The sequence below is a fragment of the Eptatretus burgeri genome, chromosome 6, assembly GCF_056783735.1.
Source record: "Eptatretus burgeri isolate ZD-2024b chromosome 6, Ebu_testis_v1, whole genome shotgun sequence".
Classification (NCBI taxonomy): Eukaryota; Metazoa; Chordata; class Myxini; order Myxiniformes; family Myxinidae; genus Eptatretus; species Eptatretus burgeri.
Window position 1 is genome coordinate 106,501,223 of NC_140966.1, and position 15,495 is coordinate 106,516,717.

Consider the following 15,495-nt stretch of genomic DNA (forward strand, 5'->3'; position numbering starts at 1 on the left):
AAACAATATGCATTGGTTATTTGATAAAGAGTGTCCCGGGGCTTAGGCGTTTCAGATATTTCTTTAGAATCACCTTTAACAAATCTTTATCTTGTTGTATGGGCTATTTGAATAGAGAGCCCCTAGGTTAAAAGGGGAAATATAATTTTGACCGTTTTTACAGCCATTTTTCCCTGCTGTGCAGGGGTTTGGCTTTTTCTTGAGGCAATGTTTTATGGCCGGATGCCCTTCCTGACACCAACCCTGGTCGCCTCTTACGACACACAGGGATATGGTACACCTATTCTAACCGGGGCATACACCGGGACCAGTACACTGGCACTCATTTCGCCGACCTCGGAAGGATGGCAGGCTGAGTCAACCCCCTGGTGTTAATTCAGCAGCCAACGGGATTTGAACTCAGGACCATGGGATCCCAAGCCGCCACCCTAACAACTAAGCCAACACCAGGCTCCAGGTTAAAAGGGGAGACAAATAAATATACCTTGGGCTAAAAAGGGGATTTATTTTTTCAGGGGAAAAAAAAGAAAAATTTCATGGCTGAAAATCCCCCATTCATTTACATGGGGAAAAGTGAGCCAGAACCAGTATTCTTTCCCTACATATATATATATATATATATATATATATATATATATATATATATATATATATATATATATATGTATATATATATATATATATATATATATATATATATATATATATATATATATATATATATATATATATATATATATATATATATATATATATATATATATATATATATATATGTATATATATATATATATATATATATATATGTATATATATATATATATATATATATATATATATATATATATATATATATATATATATATATATATATATATATATATATATATATATGTATATGTATATATATATATATATATGTATATGTATATATATATATATATATGTATATATATATATATATATGTATGTATATATATATATATATATATATATATATATATATATATATGTATATATATATATATATATATATATATATATATATATATATATATATATATATATATATATATATATATATTTATGTATATATATATATATATATATATATATATATATATATATATATATATATATATATATATTTATGTATATATATATATATATATATATATATATATATATATATTTATGTATATATATATATATATTTATATATATATATATATATATTTATGTATATATATATATATATATATATATATATATATATATATATATATATATATTTATGTATATATATTTATGTATATATATATATATATATATATATATATATATATATATATATATATATATATATATATATATATATATATATATATATATATATATATATATATATATATATATATATATATATATATATATATATATATATATATATATATATATATATATATATATATATATATATATATATATATGTATATATATATATATATATATATATATATATATATATATATATATATATATATATATATATATATATATATATATATATATATATATATATATATATATGTATATATATATATATATATATATATATATATATATATGTATATATATATATATATATATATATGTATATATATATATATATATATATATATATGTATATATATATATATATATATATATATATATATATATATATATATATATATATATATATATATATATATATATATATATATATATATATATATATATATATATATATATATATATATATATATATATATATATATATATATATATATGTATATATATATATATATATATATATATATATATATATATATATATATATATATATATATATATATATATATATATATATATATATATATATATATATATATATATATATATATATATATATATATATATATATATATATATATATATATATATATATATATATATATATATATATATATATATATATATATATATATATATATATATATATATATATATGTATATATATATATATATATATATATATATATATATATATATATATATATATATATATATATATATATATATATATATATATATATATATATATATATATATATATATATATATATATATATATATATATATATATATATATATATATATATATATATATATATATGTATATATATATATATATATATATATATATATATATATATATATATATATATATATATATATATATATATATATATATATATATATATATATATATATATATATATATATATATATATATATATATATATATATATATATATATATATATATATATATATATATATATATATATATATATATATATATATATATGTATATATATATATATATATATATATATATATATATATATATATATATATATATATATATATATATATATATATATATATATATATATATATATATATATATATATATATATATATATATATATATATATATATATATATATATATATATATATATATATATATATATATATATATATATATATATATATATATATATATATATATATATATATGACGCATTCGGATGAAACTTGGTCGACAGGTTGTGTTTGTGACAAGGAGGAATTGATTCAATTTTGGTGGTTTTGGATGGGGAAGATAAGAGATGGTCGTGAACAGCTGATTTGAAGACCTGAAGACATCATTCTATTTGGATCCGGATACGAGACTTATTTAACTGTTGAAGTGATTCTTCACCATTGAGAGGTCGGGCCAACAACGATACCTCGCCTGAATTTTCAAAAATGTATTGGGCTTTATATGTTCTTGTGGATCAGGTGGAGGTATACACTCTACCGAGTGCTCTTCCAGTTCTTATTATAGCAGGTCAAGTTTATGCATTATTCTCATAATCATGTTGGACCCTCATCTGTCGATGGACTGATAAACACGGATTGCTTTGTAGGTGGAGGGACTTTAGGTTCCCATCAGTTGGGGTTCCCTTCCAGGTGGAGAAAGCTCGTTGCTTTTTCACCATTGCCTCAGTTTATTTGAGTTGGAATGTCGAATAGAATAATTTCATGCAAGAAGGGTGAACTGGTGAAGTTGAGAAAGCATTCTTTTAAGGAAGGAATTCTCGGAACTATTGATGTCAGGAGCCAATCAAATTAATGGATCAGTCTTTGAGAAGGACAGCAAATTTTAGACCACACCAATCTTCCTTGCTGAACGATCTGATATGACACATCAGAGCCTTGACAAGGGCATGAGAAGACAAGCAAGAGGGGTGGAGAAAGAGCAGGACAGGCTGGAAGGGAAATTTGACTGGACTAAATCTAACAAAAAATGACTGCCACTTGGAGAGACCTGAGAGGAGAAGCGAATGAATAAGTGCCGCTGCTTTACAAAAGGTTTTCTATACAAGTCTATAGACTGCTCTTTGACTTTCCCCCTTGATCCTCTTTCTTCCCAGCATCATTCAGTTTTATCTTTCCGCTTTCTACAATCATTCAACTCTCTCCAATTTTTCAACCTCTATGACATTTTTCTCTATAACATTTGCTCTCAATCTTACTGTCACCACTTTTCCCCTTTCATATGCATCATGTACATTTGTGTAAACATATCACTGAGAGCTCCTCAGATTTGAGAACATTGTGTGAACTCACGGTTCTGGGGTGTGCATTGGTGTCGAGCTGTGCCTGATGTACTGTGTGCACTGAAACACACGAAATGCAAGGCTTGCCAAGAAATCCCGTGCCGACAGAAGACCAGACACAGGGCGTAGTCTGAATCCACTGTGCTCTGCACAACACGGGAAGTTGAAGGGAACCATTGAAAACAGTCACAAATCTCGGTCGATCACCAGAGCAACGTTCCAAGAATTTTGGAATGGAAATAAATAATCATGCAGGTAACTTGTCTTGCTGTTTTGTTTTACTGCAGAAAACAAATGCTGTTATTTCCTTGTAAACAGTAATAAGGTACCATGACATTTTAATTCCTTCATCTCTGATAGAGTTTAGCCATCATCTTTGGGTTACTTCTTGAAGGTTCTACTCATAACTTCTTGTTGTATATACCTATAATCAATGTTTATTAAACAGATATAGCTGATCAAATGCTAAGGTCAAGCAAATATTACTTGCACATTTGCGAGTAATCATTTTTGGTTCTCATTACAAAGATTGACCTCATCTTGCAATCATTGAAGAATTAATAATCTGTATTCGGAAGCCGACAGACCCAGAAAATAAACATGTCCTTTCTGGGTTGTTCAAAAGCAAAATAGTTTGTTAATGCCATTCATTGGAAATGAATATACCATTCCAAATACAGGTAGGTGCACAGGTGGCACCAGGCAGCAATCAATACAGTTGGCTTTAATGCTTTTCGTCATCTTATAGTGCAACTTGGATAGCACCGTTGGTAACGGAGTCAGCTCTGAACTGTCAGATTATGTATTTGTGGAGTCAAATCTGACAACAGCCAGCCTGTGTGCTGCTATGGGATACAGCATCTCAGAGCAACCCATCCTTTGGATGCAGGAATGAAGCCTGCTGTCCCTTATGAATTTAGGTCAGGTCAGGTAGGGGAGCATGCGCCAGAGCAGCATGTCGCTGCGTCCTTTCCACCATTACTCCAGCGGCCTCCGTCTGGCCATCCAGCAGGCGGATGCCTGGCCCATCCCCAACACCTTGAGATGCTGATTAACCTGCTGCAACGATGAGACATGTGATTGGCCCATTGGCCTCCTCCACTCACGTGGCTCCCTCACTGAGAGAATCTGGTGAGCAGGATCAGCAAAAGCAAAAAGAGCCACATATCCATACAGCCGCAGCTGACACTTACAGACTATGCAGGTAACAAATGTCATTTGAGTCTCTCTCAGCAACTGCTTGTTGGACACAAAGTCCAGCCAGCGATAGCCAAGGAATTAAGTCGCTGTCTCACATGCTTTGAGCAAGACTGGAAGCACCAAGGACCTGAAGACTCAGACTTTCGTCCTCCCGCAAAGGTACCAGCAGTGCCACACCCCATGATCCAGTGAATCCTTGACTCCCCAGGCCAGACCCAGATGTCCATTGACCTCTGGCTCACAGCCAGCAGAGACATGATTATCACTGCCAAGGTATGTTAATATCTCCGTGACCTCAACATCCTCTCCACAAATGGGTACAGACAGGATAGCAGCATCCAAGATGTCATTGAAAGCCTGAATCTTAGTTTTTACCCAGTAAACCCGTTACGACTCCTTATTCAGCACCTTGAGGGCCCCCAAAATCATATCCAGAGTGTCCAGAAAGATGAGTGCATCATCTGCAAAATCAGTCAGATATCTTGACATTCGCAAATGATGCACCACAGCTTGATCTCGCCGACATCCTCCCCAGAATCCAGTCCAAACAAGCGCTGAAAAGTGTGGGGGCCAGTACACACCTGACAAACTCCAATAACAACTGCAAATAAGTCAGAGATGGTATCACCACATCTCACAACACTCTCAGTTCCAGAGTATAGTTCAGCCATCAGATTGATCAGTTTTGGTGGTACCCCACAAAGAATAAGAATCCTCCAGAGGGCATCCCTATTCACTGAATTGAATGCTTTACAGAGATCAACACAGGCTGCAAGCAGCCCCTGCCGAAACTCTCATCTGCGTTCAGTGAGCACACAAATAGCAAGGATGCGGTCAATCAGTGACCTCTTTGGTGTAAAGCCTGACTGCAGTAGATGCTGGTGTTCAAGCAGATGGTAGTGAACCCTATCAAAAGGTATCTGAGCAAAGACCGTGCCTGGCACTGAGAGCAGTGTCACCCCTCGGTAGTTGTTGCAGTCCTGGTGATCACCCTTCCCTTTCCAGAGAGGGACAATAAGGCCCATCTTCCAGTCAGTTGGGATGATACCTGTGTTCCAGGCAGAGCACAGCACTTCATGCAATGACACAAGTACAACATTTCCGGCAGCCTTGAGAAGTTCAGCATGGATGCCACAGATCCCTGGAGATTTACTCCATTTCAACCGGTTCACCACAGCCTGTGTTTCCACAAGCGAGGGTGGATCACAGTTGACTGGAGGGTCAGCAATCGGAATAATAATACCCCTGACATCCAACTTGAAAGCTGGTGGATCAGCCTGGTACAGCCACTCAAAGTAACCAGCCCAGCAGGCCTTCACTTCAGACTCCTCTGTCAAGAGCCCACCACACACATATCTAACTGCAGTACACCGAGGGGTGGAGTAGGAGGAATGCAATGTGTGAATTCCCCTGTAAGCAGGATGAGAATCACCTCACCACAAGTAATGCTCTATCCATTCACATAGGCCTCCTTGTCCACCCTTAGTGGACGTACAGTTTTATGCCTCAGCTCCCTGAACAGCTCAGCTCTGCCATTCAGCCTGGCCCTGCGACTCCATTCAATGGTATCCAGGGTCCCTTGAGAGAAAAAAAATCTTCTTTGCCTTACAGTGAGTTTCAAGACATCCCCCGGCAACATCAAGGACGGTGGTCTTAAAGTCACACCACAACTCTTCAGGATTCCACAAAGCACCCAGACCACCAAAATCCCCACTCAGCCTGTTTGCAAACTCCTCATCTACCCTCTCACCCTTGAGCTTGCCATCATTCATCCTCGGCTGGGATGGTACCATTCCCTCAGATATAAGTTGCAACTTCAGAGTTGCCTCAACAAGCCTGTGCTCGGTATTGAGGAACTGAGCACTCTGGTAGACCCTGAAGTTCTATATCATCCTCCAACGACCATCAATGAGCCCATGAACAATCTCCTTTGCTACACCACCTGCATTGGAAAACGCAGTCCAGCGATGAGCCTGTAGGTGCTGAAACCAGGAAGCAGCCACCCTAAGTCCATGATTTCTTGCAAAGTCAAGGAACTTAGAGCTATTCTGGTTCATAGTTCCAGACCCATCAACAAAAGTCTCATAACCATCCATATCAGTTCCAGTTGATGCATTGAAATCCCCCAAGATGAGAAGAGTATCTCACCCGGGGCACTGATCAACCACAGTCTCGAGCATGGCATCGAATGTGTCCTTCAGGGTGAGATCACTCTCCTCAGTCGGAGCATAAACAGAGACCATGAAAATGACACCTAAGGAGTGACGAATCCTTAGTCTCATAATATGCTCCTTGACTGGTGTTACCTCAATTATCATTGCAGTCAGCTCAAGTAACTCCTTTGGCATAGTAACAATCAGAGTGACCAGACAAATAGTAGGTGTAACCATCCTCCATGATCTAACTGAAATCAGGGTCTCCGAACCTCATAGAGTGCTGCAATACCGCTGTCCAGACACAAGCTCAGATCATAACAGAGACAGGTGATCATCCTCTCTTAGGGATAGGACATTCCAGGCACCCACCTGAAGGGACGCCTCAGGTTAACCCAAGGAGACCACTGTCTGGTGGACGACACCTCAGCACCAACCCTGACACACACTACCGCAATCTGACTCAGGAAGGTTACGTCGTGGTTTTCCTCCTTTCATCAAAGAGTGGGGTCCCGAAAGCTTTGCCCCAATCCCGTCATCTGGTGAGCTGTACAGGAGGTACTCCCACGGAGTGGGTTTTCAGATTTATTTTTGCTTTTATTACCTTTTGTGCAATGAAGGGTTTTACAGTGGCCGGAGTGCAAATCCTGCCACCAACCTCCTAATAAAAAGTAGCCCAACTGCAGGAGGATGTCCACAAACACCGTTGTGTACTAGATATGGATGGCCATTGGCTCACAAGGAGCTCCTCCACCCTTTGTCAGGTTTTGTTTTTAATTCTGTTGGGTGTCGATATCATACACTCTCCTCACCAGAAAACCTGGTGGGGAAGACGGTTTAGTCGCCGACAACCAGACCATGAAACAGGTTAATACAGGTTTACATTTTTACCTGTAGCAAGTCACAGGTCTGATCTGGCCTGAACTGACAATAATGAATAATTTATCATTAATTTAGGTGGTGGATATTAAAGATTCCAGATTATCTTAGAAAAATAGAGCAAGACTGTGTACCTATACCCAGGTAATTTTCCTTCCGTGGGTCTTTTATGTTGATTATTGAGGTTCATGGAAGAGCAAGAGCAGAATGGAAGAGAACAAAATGGAAGGTGGGAAACACAAACAACACAGTGGAAGTGAGAATGAGATCAAGAGGAGGGGGAGAAGAACACATGGGGATGAACAAGCTGAATGAAACACAGCAGGAAGAGGAAGGGGAGAGTGGGGATGAAACTGAAAAGGAACAAACCATCTGAGAAGAAACAAATGAAAAGAGGAGAGGGGGGGGGGAAATCACAATAACCTGGCAAAGGGGAGTGCTTGGGAAGGGGGTAATTTTGGATAGAAGAGATCGTGAGTATGAAGGGGAGATGGATGACCTGAGGTAGTGGTAAACAGCTGTCTTGAATCCCTGGAGAAAAGAATGGATCTGAACAAATTGGAGAAGTTGGTTCCACAGGTGAGAGAAGGGAGGAACAAATGAATGGAGGTGAGCAGCAAGCCTGGATTTTGGGAGTTTAACGAGAAGATGATTACTGGCAGACCATGTGCATCTTGCAAAAACCTGGCAAGGACAAAACCAGCAGAAGGCAAAGGGCCAAGACCAAAAATGAGGTGGTAGAATACAGGGAGGCCACCAACCTGTCTGCAATCCAAAATTAACATGCCGAGACATTCAGCTTCATCATGGGAGATCCCAATGATTTTGAGGACCTTACTTTCCACGGCATCAAGAAGGACAAGGTGTGAAGCAGGGATGCCAGCCTAAAGGGGGAGAGCAGTACTTCATCACGCTGTGAATGAAGGCTTTGTTTGTTGTCAAAAGTTCAGATCAGCCAAGGAAAGAACTTGCATGATGAAGGATGCCCAGTCGGCGGTTGACTTTGGAGGTCACCTTCAAGGGATTTGTTTTGTAAATAAACGGATGGTTTGCCAAATCGTCCTTTCAGAGAGAAAGGGTGGGTGTATGGGATCTGACAGGGTCAAAAGACATATTCCAAGTGTTGGACACCAGCTCCTCATTGTATGAGGATCTGCAGATAGGAAAAAGGCTGCTGCCTGCCTGTCTGAAGGATGAGAAATGACATGACAGAGGGTGGGAATTATCAGCAAAGAGATGGGCAGGATTTTCCAGTGAATCAGAACAATCATTGCTGAAGACAAGGAACAAGACTGGGCCCAAGACACTGCCTTAGGGCACTCAATCGTTGACAGGGACAGGAGATGAGACCATCATGTTAAGAGCTACATGCTGAATATGGAAGTAGAGGAAGTCAGTATTCCATGATGGCAGGTGGCCTTGGAAGCTATATGCAGAGAGTTTGGAGATCAATGCGGAGTGCCAGACTATCAAATTCTCAAGTTGTGTCCCGATAGACGGTGTTAATCTCATTTCTGAGACTGAGGGCTTCCATCCGTTGTTGGGAGAGTAGAAACAGCATGTCCAAGGTAGAATGACCTCGTTTGAAACAGAACTCTTGAGCTGAGGTCAGGCCATTGGAGAAAAATAAGAATTTGATGTCAACTGCAATGACTGATTCCATGACCTTGCTTATAATTGGAAGCAAGCTTTTCTACCTGTAGTTAAAAAGGATCCATTTTTTTGCATCATGTTTGTGTATTTTATTGATGTTGGCTAACTTCCAGGTAGACGGTAACTAACCCAGAGAGAATAATCTAGTGAACATAGCAGAAAGGGGATGAGCAAGAGCAACAGAGCAGGTGTTTAGGATACATGCACTGAAACCACCTGGGCATGTCACAGAATCGGAGTCCAGGTTTGCCAGAAAACTCTCTGCTTTCTTAAGTGGGAAAGACACAGTATCCTGGAGCAGTTGGGAATGAGAAAGAAGGGTAGGTGTAAGGAATGATTGGTTGATTACACAAGATATGGAAGCAAACAGAATTGAGGAATTTGACCATCTAATGAGTAGAATCAGCTGTGGTGCCATTTTCTTTGAGGGAAGGGACGGAGAGGGAGCATATGCTCGAGACCGACTTGATAATACAGTACATATGTTTTGTCCCATTCCAAAATGAAGGAAGATGTTTTGTATCATGTTGGAACACTGAGAAATGAATGGAGGTTTGGAAGGAGTAAGGGGTTAGACGGGAAAGAACATGTGTGGAGGATAAAGTTGTGATTTTGGGGATTGGAGGGTGGTGGTGTCGGGCAAACATTCTCTATATTTGTGTATGTAATAAGTACATGTCTCATAAATGGGCTGTCCACCCGAAATGACCACTCTGTCCCTCCTCTCATTGGTTTCATGTAATTTTATAAAGTTCTCCAAACATATGGTGAAGTCCAAAGGATTTCCCTTTTATCCCAGCATAGCAGGTGTAGCAAAATTTTATCTCCTACCATGCAATGAGAGATAGTGTGTTCATGAATGAGATATGAACGCACAGCATTGGAGGTTAAATAATAGAATTTAAAAAGAACCTTGTAAGAACTGTGAAACGTCCTCAAGTTGTGGGATGCTCGTTTCGCAGTAGCCGCAGTGCTTTTCCAATATGCGAAAAACCTCGAGGTGCTCCTTGCAAGCATGTGTGTTGTAAAGTTTTGAAAGTTCTCTGTAAATTTTGCCCCTGTATATAGAAAACACATTTTGTTGTTAGAATTGTGCTCTTATATTGTGATAGCAACACTTTCTTCAACAACATTGGACTAAATTGGCCACCACATGTGAACCAGGGGTGTGTTCCATCAGCAAGGGTCTTTCTATCACTTTCCAAGCCAGCCGTTCTGTATCAACCGCTTTGCCAGCTGCTTGTCAAATGGAGCAAGCAATCAAGTGAAGTGCTTGGCAAGTGGTAAGCAAATGCTGCTTGCTAATGGAACATGCTCTCGAAGGTTAGCAAAATGGTCGCCGTAGGCAGATTTAAAACGATTGGTGGCAATTTCTTCAATTACACTTTCAATGAGGGTGATATTGAAACGTGCAGTTCATACTTCTATTGTCACTTACACTTTTCAACCTAATTCTTTAAAATCTACAAACATGCACAACCCTAGCCCTCCCCATCCCCAAAATGTACAGTGGAAATTCCCAATGATACATGAGCTTCATGGCAGGGGGCTCCCACTTCTGACTCCCCATTTATTTCTCTTTCTTTTATTGATCTTCATATAGTAGCCTACTCTCTGTAGCCGTTGCAAGAACACAATAAATTCGTTTAGGGAATTTTTTTTTTTAATTGTATTTGTTTTTGTCTATAGAGTCAATGCTCGTGGAAGAGCGAGTTAGTACACTGAACAGATCAGGACGTAACAGGACAAAAGGAACAGCAAAGACGGGGTGACACCAACAGCACAGTTGTAGGACAAGAATAGAGATAGACTTGGACAAATAATGGGTGTGGGGAAGAATGGGGGGAAGGAAAGGATACATGGGTGGACAAAATGGAGGAGGAGCGAAAACTGGAAATTTGGAAAGAGGAGGGATTGGGGTGGGGTCGCTTACCAAGGGTAGAAAAGATCATGGTTTTGAATTTGGGAACAGCTGTCTTGAAGACCTGGCGGGAAGAATGGGATTGAAGAGAATGTGCAACTTGGTTCCACAGGTGGGAGGAAAAAAGGAACGAATGAGTGGAGTTGAGCATTGATCCTGGATTTAGGTAGTTTTACCAGAAGGGGATTGATGATGGATTGTGGGTGCCCTGAAGAAACCTGGAGGGGAGAGCATAACACAGAAAGAGAAGAGGGTGCAAGACCAGAAAGGAGGGGACAGAAGACAGAGAGACCACCGACCTGTCTGCGATGGTGAAGTGATAGGCCCATAGCCACAGCTTCATCGCAGGAGATTCCAATGATCTTGAAGCCTTGATTTCCATGGCAGCAAGCTGAGCAAGGTGTAAGGCAGGGTCAACAGCCCAGAGGGGAGAGCAGTCAAGCTGTGGCAGAAGGCTTTGTCGGTGAACAAGAGTTCAGGTGTGCCAAATAAGGACTTTGAATGACCCAGGATGCCAACTTTGAAATGTGATTTACCCAAGAAAGATCATGGCTGATTGTGATACCCAGGAGTTTGACTGATTGAACTTCCTCAAGAGGATTTTTAAGAAGGTATTGTTTGGGGGGGGGGAGGGGGGATGTGATGAATCAGAATCTCCCGCAATAAATCAAAGACAGCCCTGATATCATGTCTGACATTGAGGGCTTCCATCCATTGTTGGGTGAGGAGAAGCAGCATGTCCAAGGTGGAGTGACCTGGTCTGAACCCAAATTGGTGATCTAAGATGAGGCTGTTGGAGAAAAGGATAGATGGATTACATATCCTTGCTGGTGATTAGAAGTAAGCTGATAGGTCTGTAGTTAAGATCAATTTTTGCCACTTTTTTATGTAATTCAGTTATGTTCGTGGATTTCCAAGCAGATGGAAGATGACTGAGAGCAAATGATATGGTGAAAAGGGCAGAGAGATGATGTGCAAGAACTGCAGAGCAGTAAAACTTCTCCACCTTCTCAGATACAAAAGATACAAAGACCATGAGCAGTTGGGTATGACAGGAAAGGATGGGCACAGAGAGTGAGGGATTGGGGGACATAAGATTTGGAAGCAAACATAGAAATGAGGCACATGTCCCTCTCAGGAGCGGAGTCGGCTGTTGTGTCATTTGAAGAGAGGAAAGGGGTGGGGGGGGGGAATATACACCACAGCAGACTAGACAAGGCACCATTAGGTTTTAGAGGAGGGAGACATGTTTGAATGCTCATTCTTGAGGTTGAACAGTTGTTGTTTTCTGGTTCTCTTGGAAGTGGACACACAAACTTTTTGGAATGCACTGAAATTGCCTTCAGTCAGATTTGCCTATGGAGTGAAGAAGTCCTTTGCTGAAGAGCCATGGCTGGTGAGAGAGGTAGCGACACTCAACCAATTTGCATACTGACAACTGAAATCGCCACACATAAGCAAGAGAGAGTTGGGATGAGTGGTTAAAAGATGGTCCATGTTGTCTGCAAGAGAGATGTAGATGGAATCGTCACTGTTTGGAGGATGATACAACACATTGATGATGGAGTGGAGGGAAGTTGCAGCAAAATTTACTCCTGGGGCTTTGAATGTGTACGAGCAGTACATGGGCAGTAAGAAAATTCGTTCTTGATGTAAAAAATGAGGAACTCCATCATTAGGGTGGGGTTCAGGCTGATGAAATAGGAGGTGACAATTGCCAGGGAGAGACACAAAGGAGTCAGGGATATCCTGTGGGAGGAAGGATTCTGTTAAACAGGTGATGTCTGGACTGTCAGCAGCATTCAGGATTGAGAGATGTCAGATTGGTATAAAGGCCTCAAATGCTTGAGGTCCACATTGTGAGGGACAAGGGAGGAGGAATTAAGAGTCAAAGACAAGTGGGGGCTTGGAGGGTGTGGAACGAGGTTGGTGGGGGGGGTGGGATGGTACAAGCTGGAAGGAAAGATGGTAAGGAGTGGCATGGGTTGGGGGGGGATGGGACGGGCCGAGAAGGGGGAGAGGAAAGGAAGCAGGGGCGGGGCATGGGGTGAAGATGAGGGAAGGTTGGGAGAGGACAGGACGATGGAGATGATGGGAGGATATGGTATGTGGGGGAATCTGAGAGCGTTGGGACAAGGGGCAAGCTGAGAGCGGCAGTATGAGGGGGAAGCCAAGAGGGGACAGAATAAGTGGGAAGACAAGAAGGGGCAAGATGAAGGGGAATCCTAGAAAAGGCAGGATTGGGGAGATTGGTTGGGGGGCTTAAGCTTTAAGGGGGTTGAGTGAGAGGGAAGCTTGGAAACAATGGGGTGAGGGTGAAGTTAGGAGAGAGTGTTGTGAGGGGAAGCTTGGAGAAGGTCAGTGAGGGGAGACACAGAAAGGGGGGATGAAGTGGAGGGATGCTTAAAGGGGGACACGTAGAAAGGGTGGGATTGGAAGGACATGGGCTTTTAGGAGATGTTGGGGAGTGTGCTAACACGGGCAAGTTTCACACTGCAAAGAGAACATGTAGGTGATGTGATTGTTGTGTGTAAACAAGCTCTCCAAACTGGACTTCTCTCATGATACCCATATTTAGCATTGAGATAAAGATCAATGGGATGGGTGAAAAGAGTTGTTGAAGGCATGGAGAAAGGTCGTGCTTTAGGAACCAGTGGATGGGTGGCATAACAGGCACTTCGGTGAGAGACAGGTTTGCAAAATATGCCTTGTGAAGAAGGAATAGAAGAACCAGAAGAAGAAGAAAAAGAGGAAGCCTATATCGGGATGAAGAAGAACATGTGTTGTGCTCATGCCAGAAAAATAAGGGAATTTAAGCATTTTAAGACATTATTTCAAAAGCTGAAAGGAAGAAGGAAAGAGCATTTTCATCAAAGAAGATATCAAGAGAATCATAGAGGAAAAGGAGAATTGTACAGGAAGTACAAAGAGAAGGCAGAATAAGATCGTGTCCGAGTGAAAGAGTTTGTGTTTTTTTTTTTATTAAGCGAGGGGGAATCGGATAGTGTTGAAAAGGCAAAAATATCAAACAAAATTTTTGTGCAAAAGAAATAGAAACAGAACGACAAAACAAACACAAAAAAAGAGAGAACATTTAGGTCCGGCTAACCGAGAAGGCCAATGATGAACAAACAAGCTCAAATGAGCTAAGATCCTCGTTGTCTTAATGATGACGTCATAAAAACTAATATGACGTCATTGTGATGTCTCAGGTTTGCGATAAATTATCTGTGCTAATGCCCGGCTTGATTCCCGCAAACAAAATTCAAACAGCTTGCCTAGTTTCGGAGATAATTGTATCGGTGATTTCCATCAGCGGCGATATTATGACGTCAACTTTTTTTCTCGGAAGAATTTCCAAAATCGGAGATGGTTACTGCCTGCGCGTGGGCTTTCTGCATATACACGGCAAGTTTCACGAAGATCCGATGAAAACTCTGGGTTGTGAAACAAAAAAATGTCAAAAAATAGGAATGACGTCATAGTGATTATCATAATGTGCGGTAATTCATCTCAGCTAATGCCCTGTTCGATTCCCGCAAACAGAATTCAAAAAGCTTGCCTAGTTTCAGAGATAATGTTTTAGGCGATTTCCATTTGCGGAGATATTTTGACGTCATAACTTTTTTTTTTATCGGAGGAATTTTCAAAATCAGAGATGGTTACTGTCTGCGCAGGGTATGTCTACATATATACGCCAAGTTTCAGGAAGTTTCGATGAAAACTGTAGGCTGTGAAACAAAAAAGTCCACAAGAACAACAACGTGAGTAACACTTAGAGATCCTCCACGAGGATCTAAAAACCGAATTCCACAAATATCGACAATAATGTCTGATTTATTACAGAATATTTTCGATGAAAACAAACTGCACACAGAGATGAAAATATGACAGAAAAACACAACGGATCCAGTTTGGAAAAGTTAACTTTGATTCAGGTTGAAGAAGCAGCTGTGGAACCGGCTGACACATGGACAA

General features: G+C 39.1%; 1 protein-coding gene across 1 annotated transcript in view; it reads right to left on the reverse strand.

Annotated features, from left to right (window-relative positions):
- Window positions 1–15,495, reverse strand: part of TH (tyrosine hydroxylase) — a 77,261-nt gene that overhangs the window by 36,546 nt on the left and 25,220 nt on the right. Inside the window, exons 7-8 of the mRNA XM_085886577.1 lie at window positions 10,509–10,654; window positions 3,722–3,857 (exon numbers count right to left, since the gene is read on the reverse strand). Of these exons, the coding sequence (XP_085742703.1) occupies window positions 3,722–3,857; window positions 10,509–10,654 (282 nt within the window). The remainder of the gene's footprint in view (window positions 1–3,721; window positions 3,858–10,508; window positions 10,655–15,495) is intronic.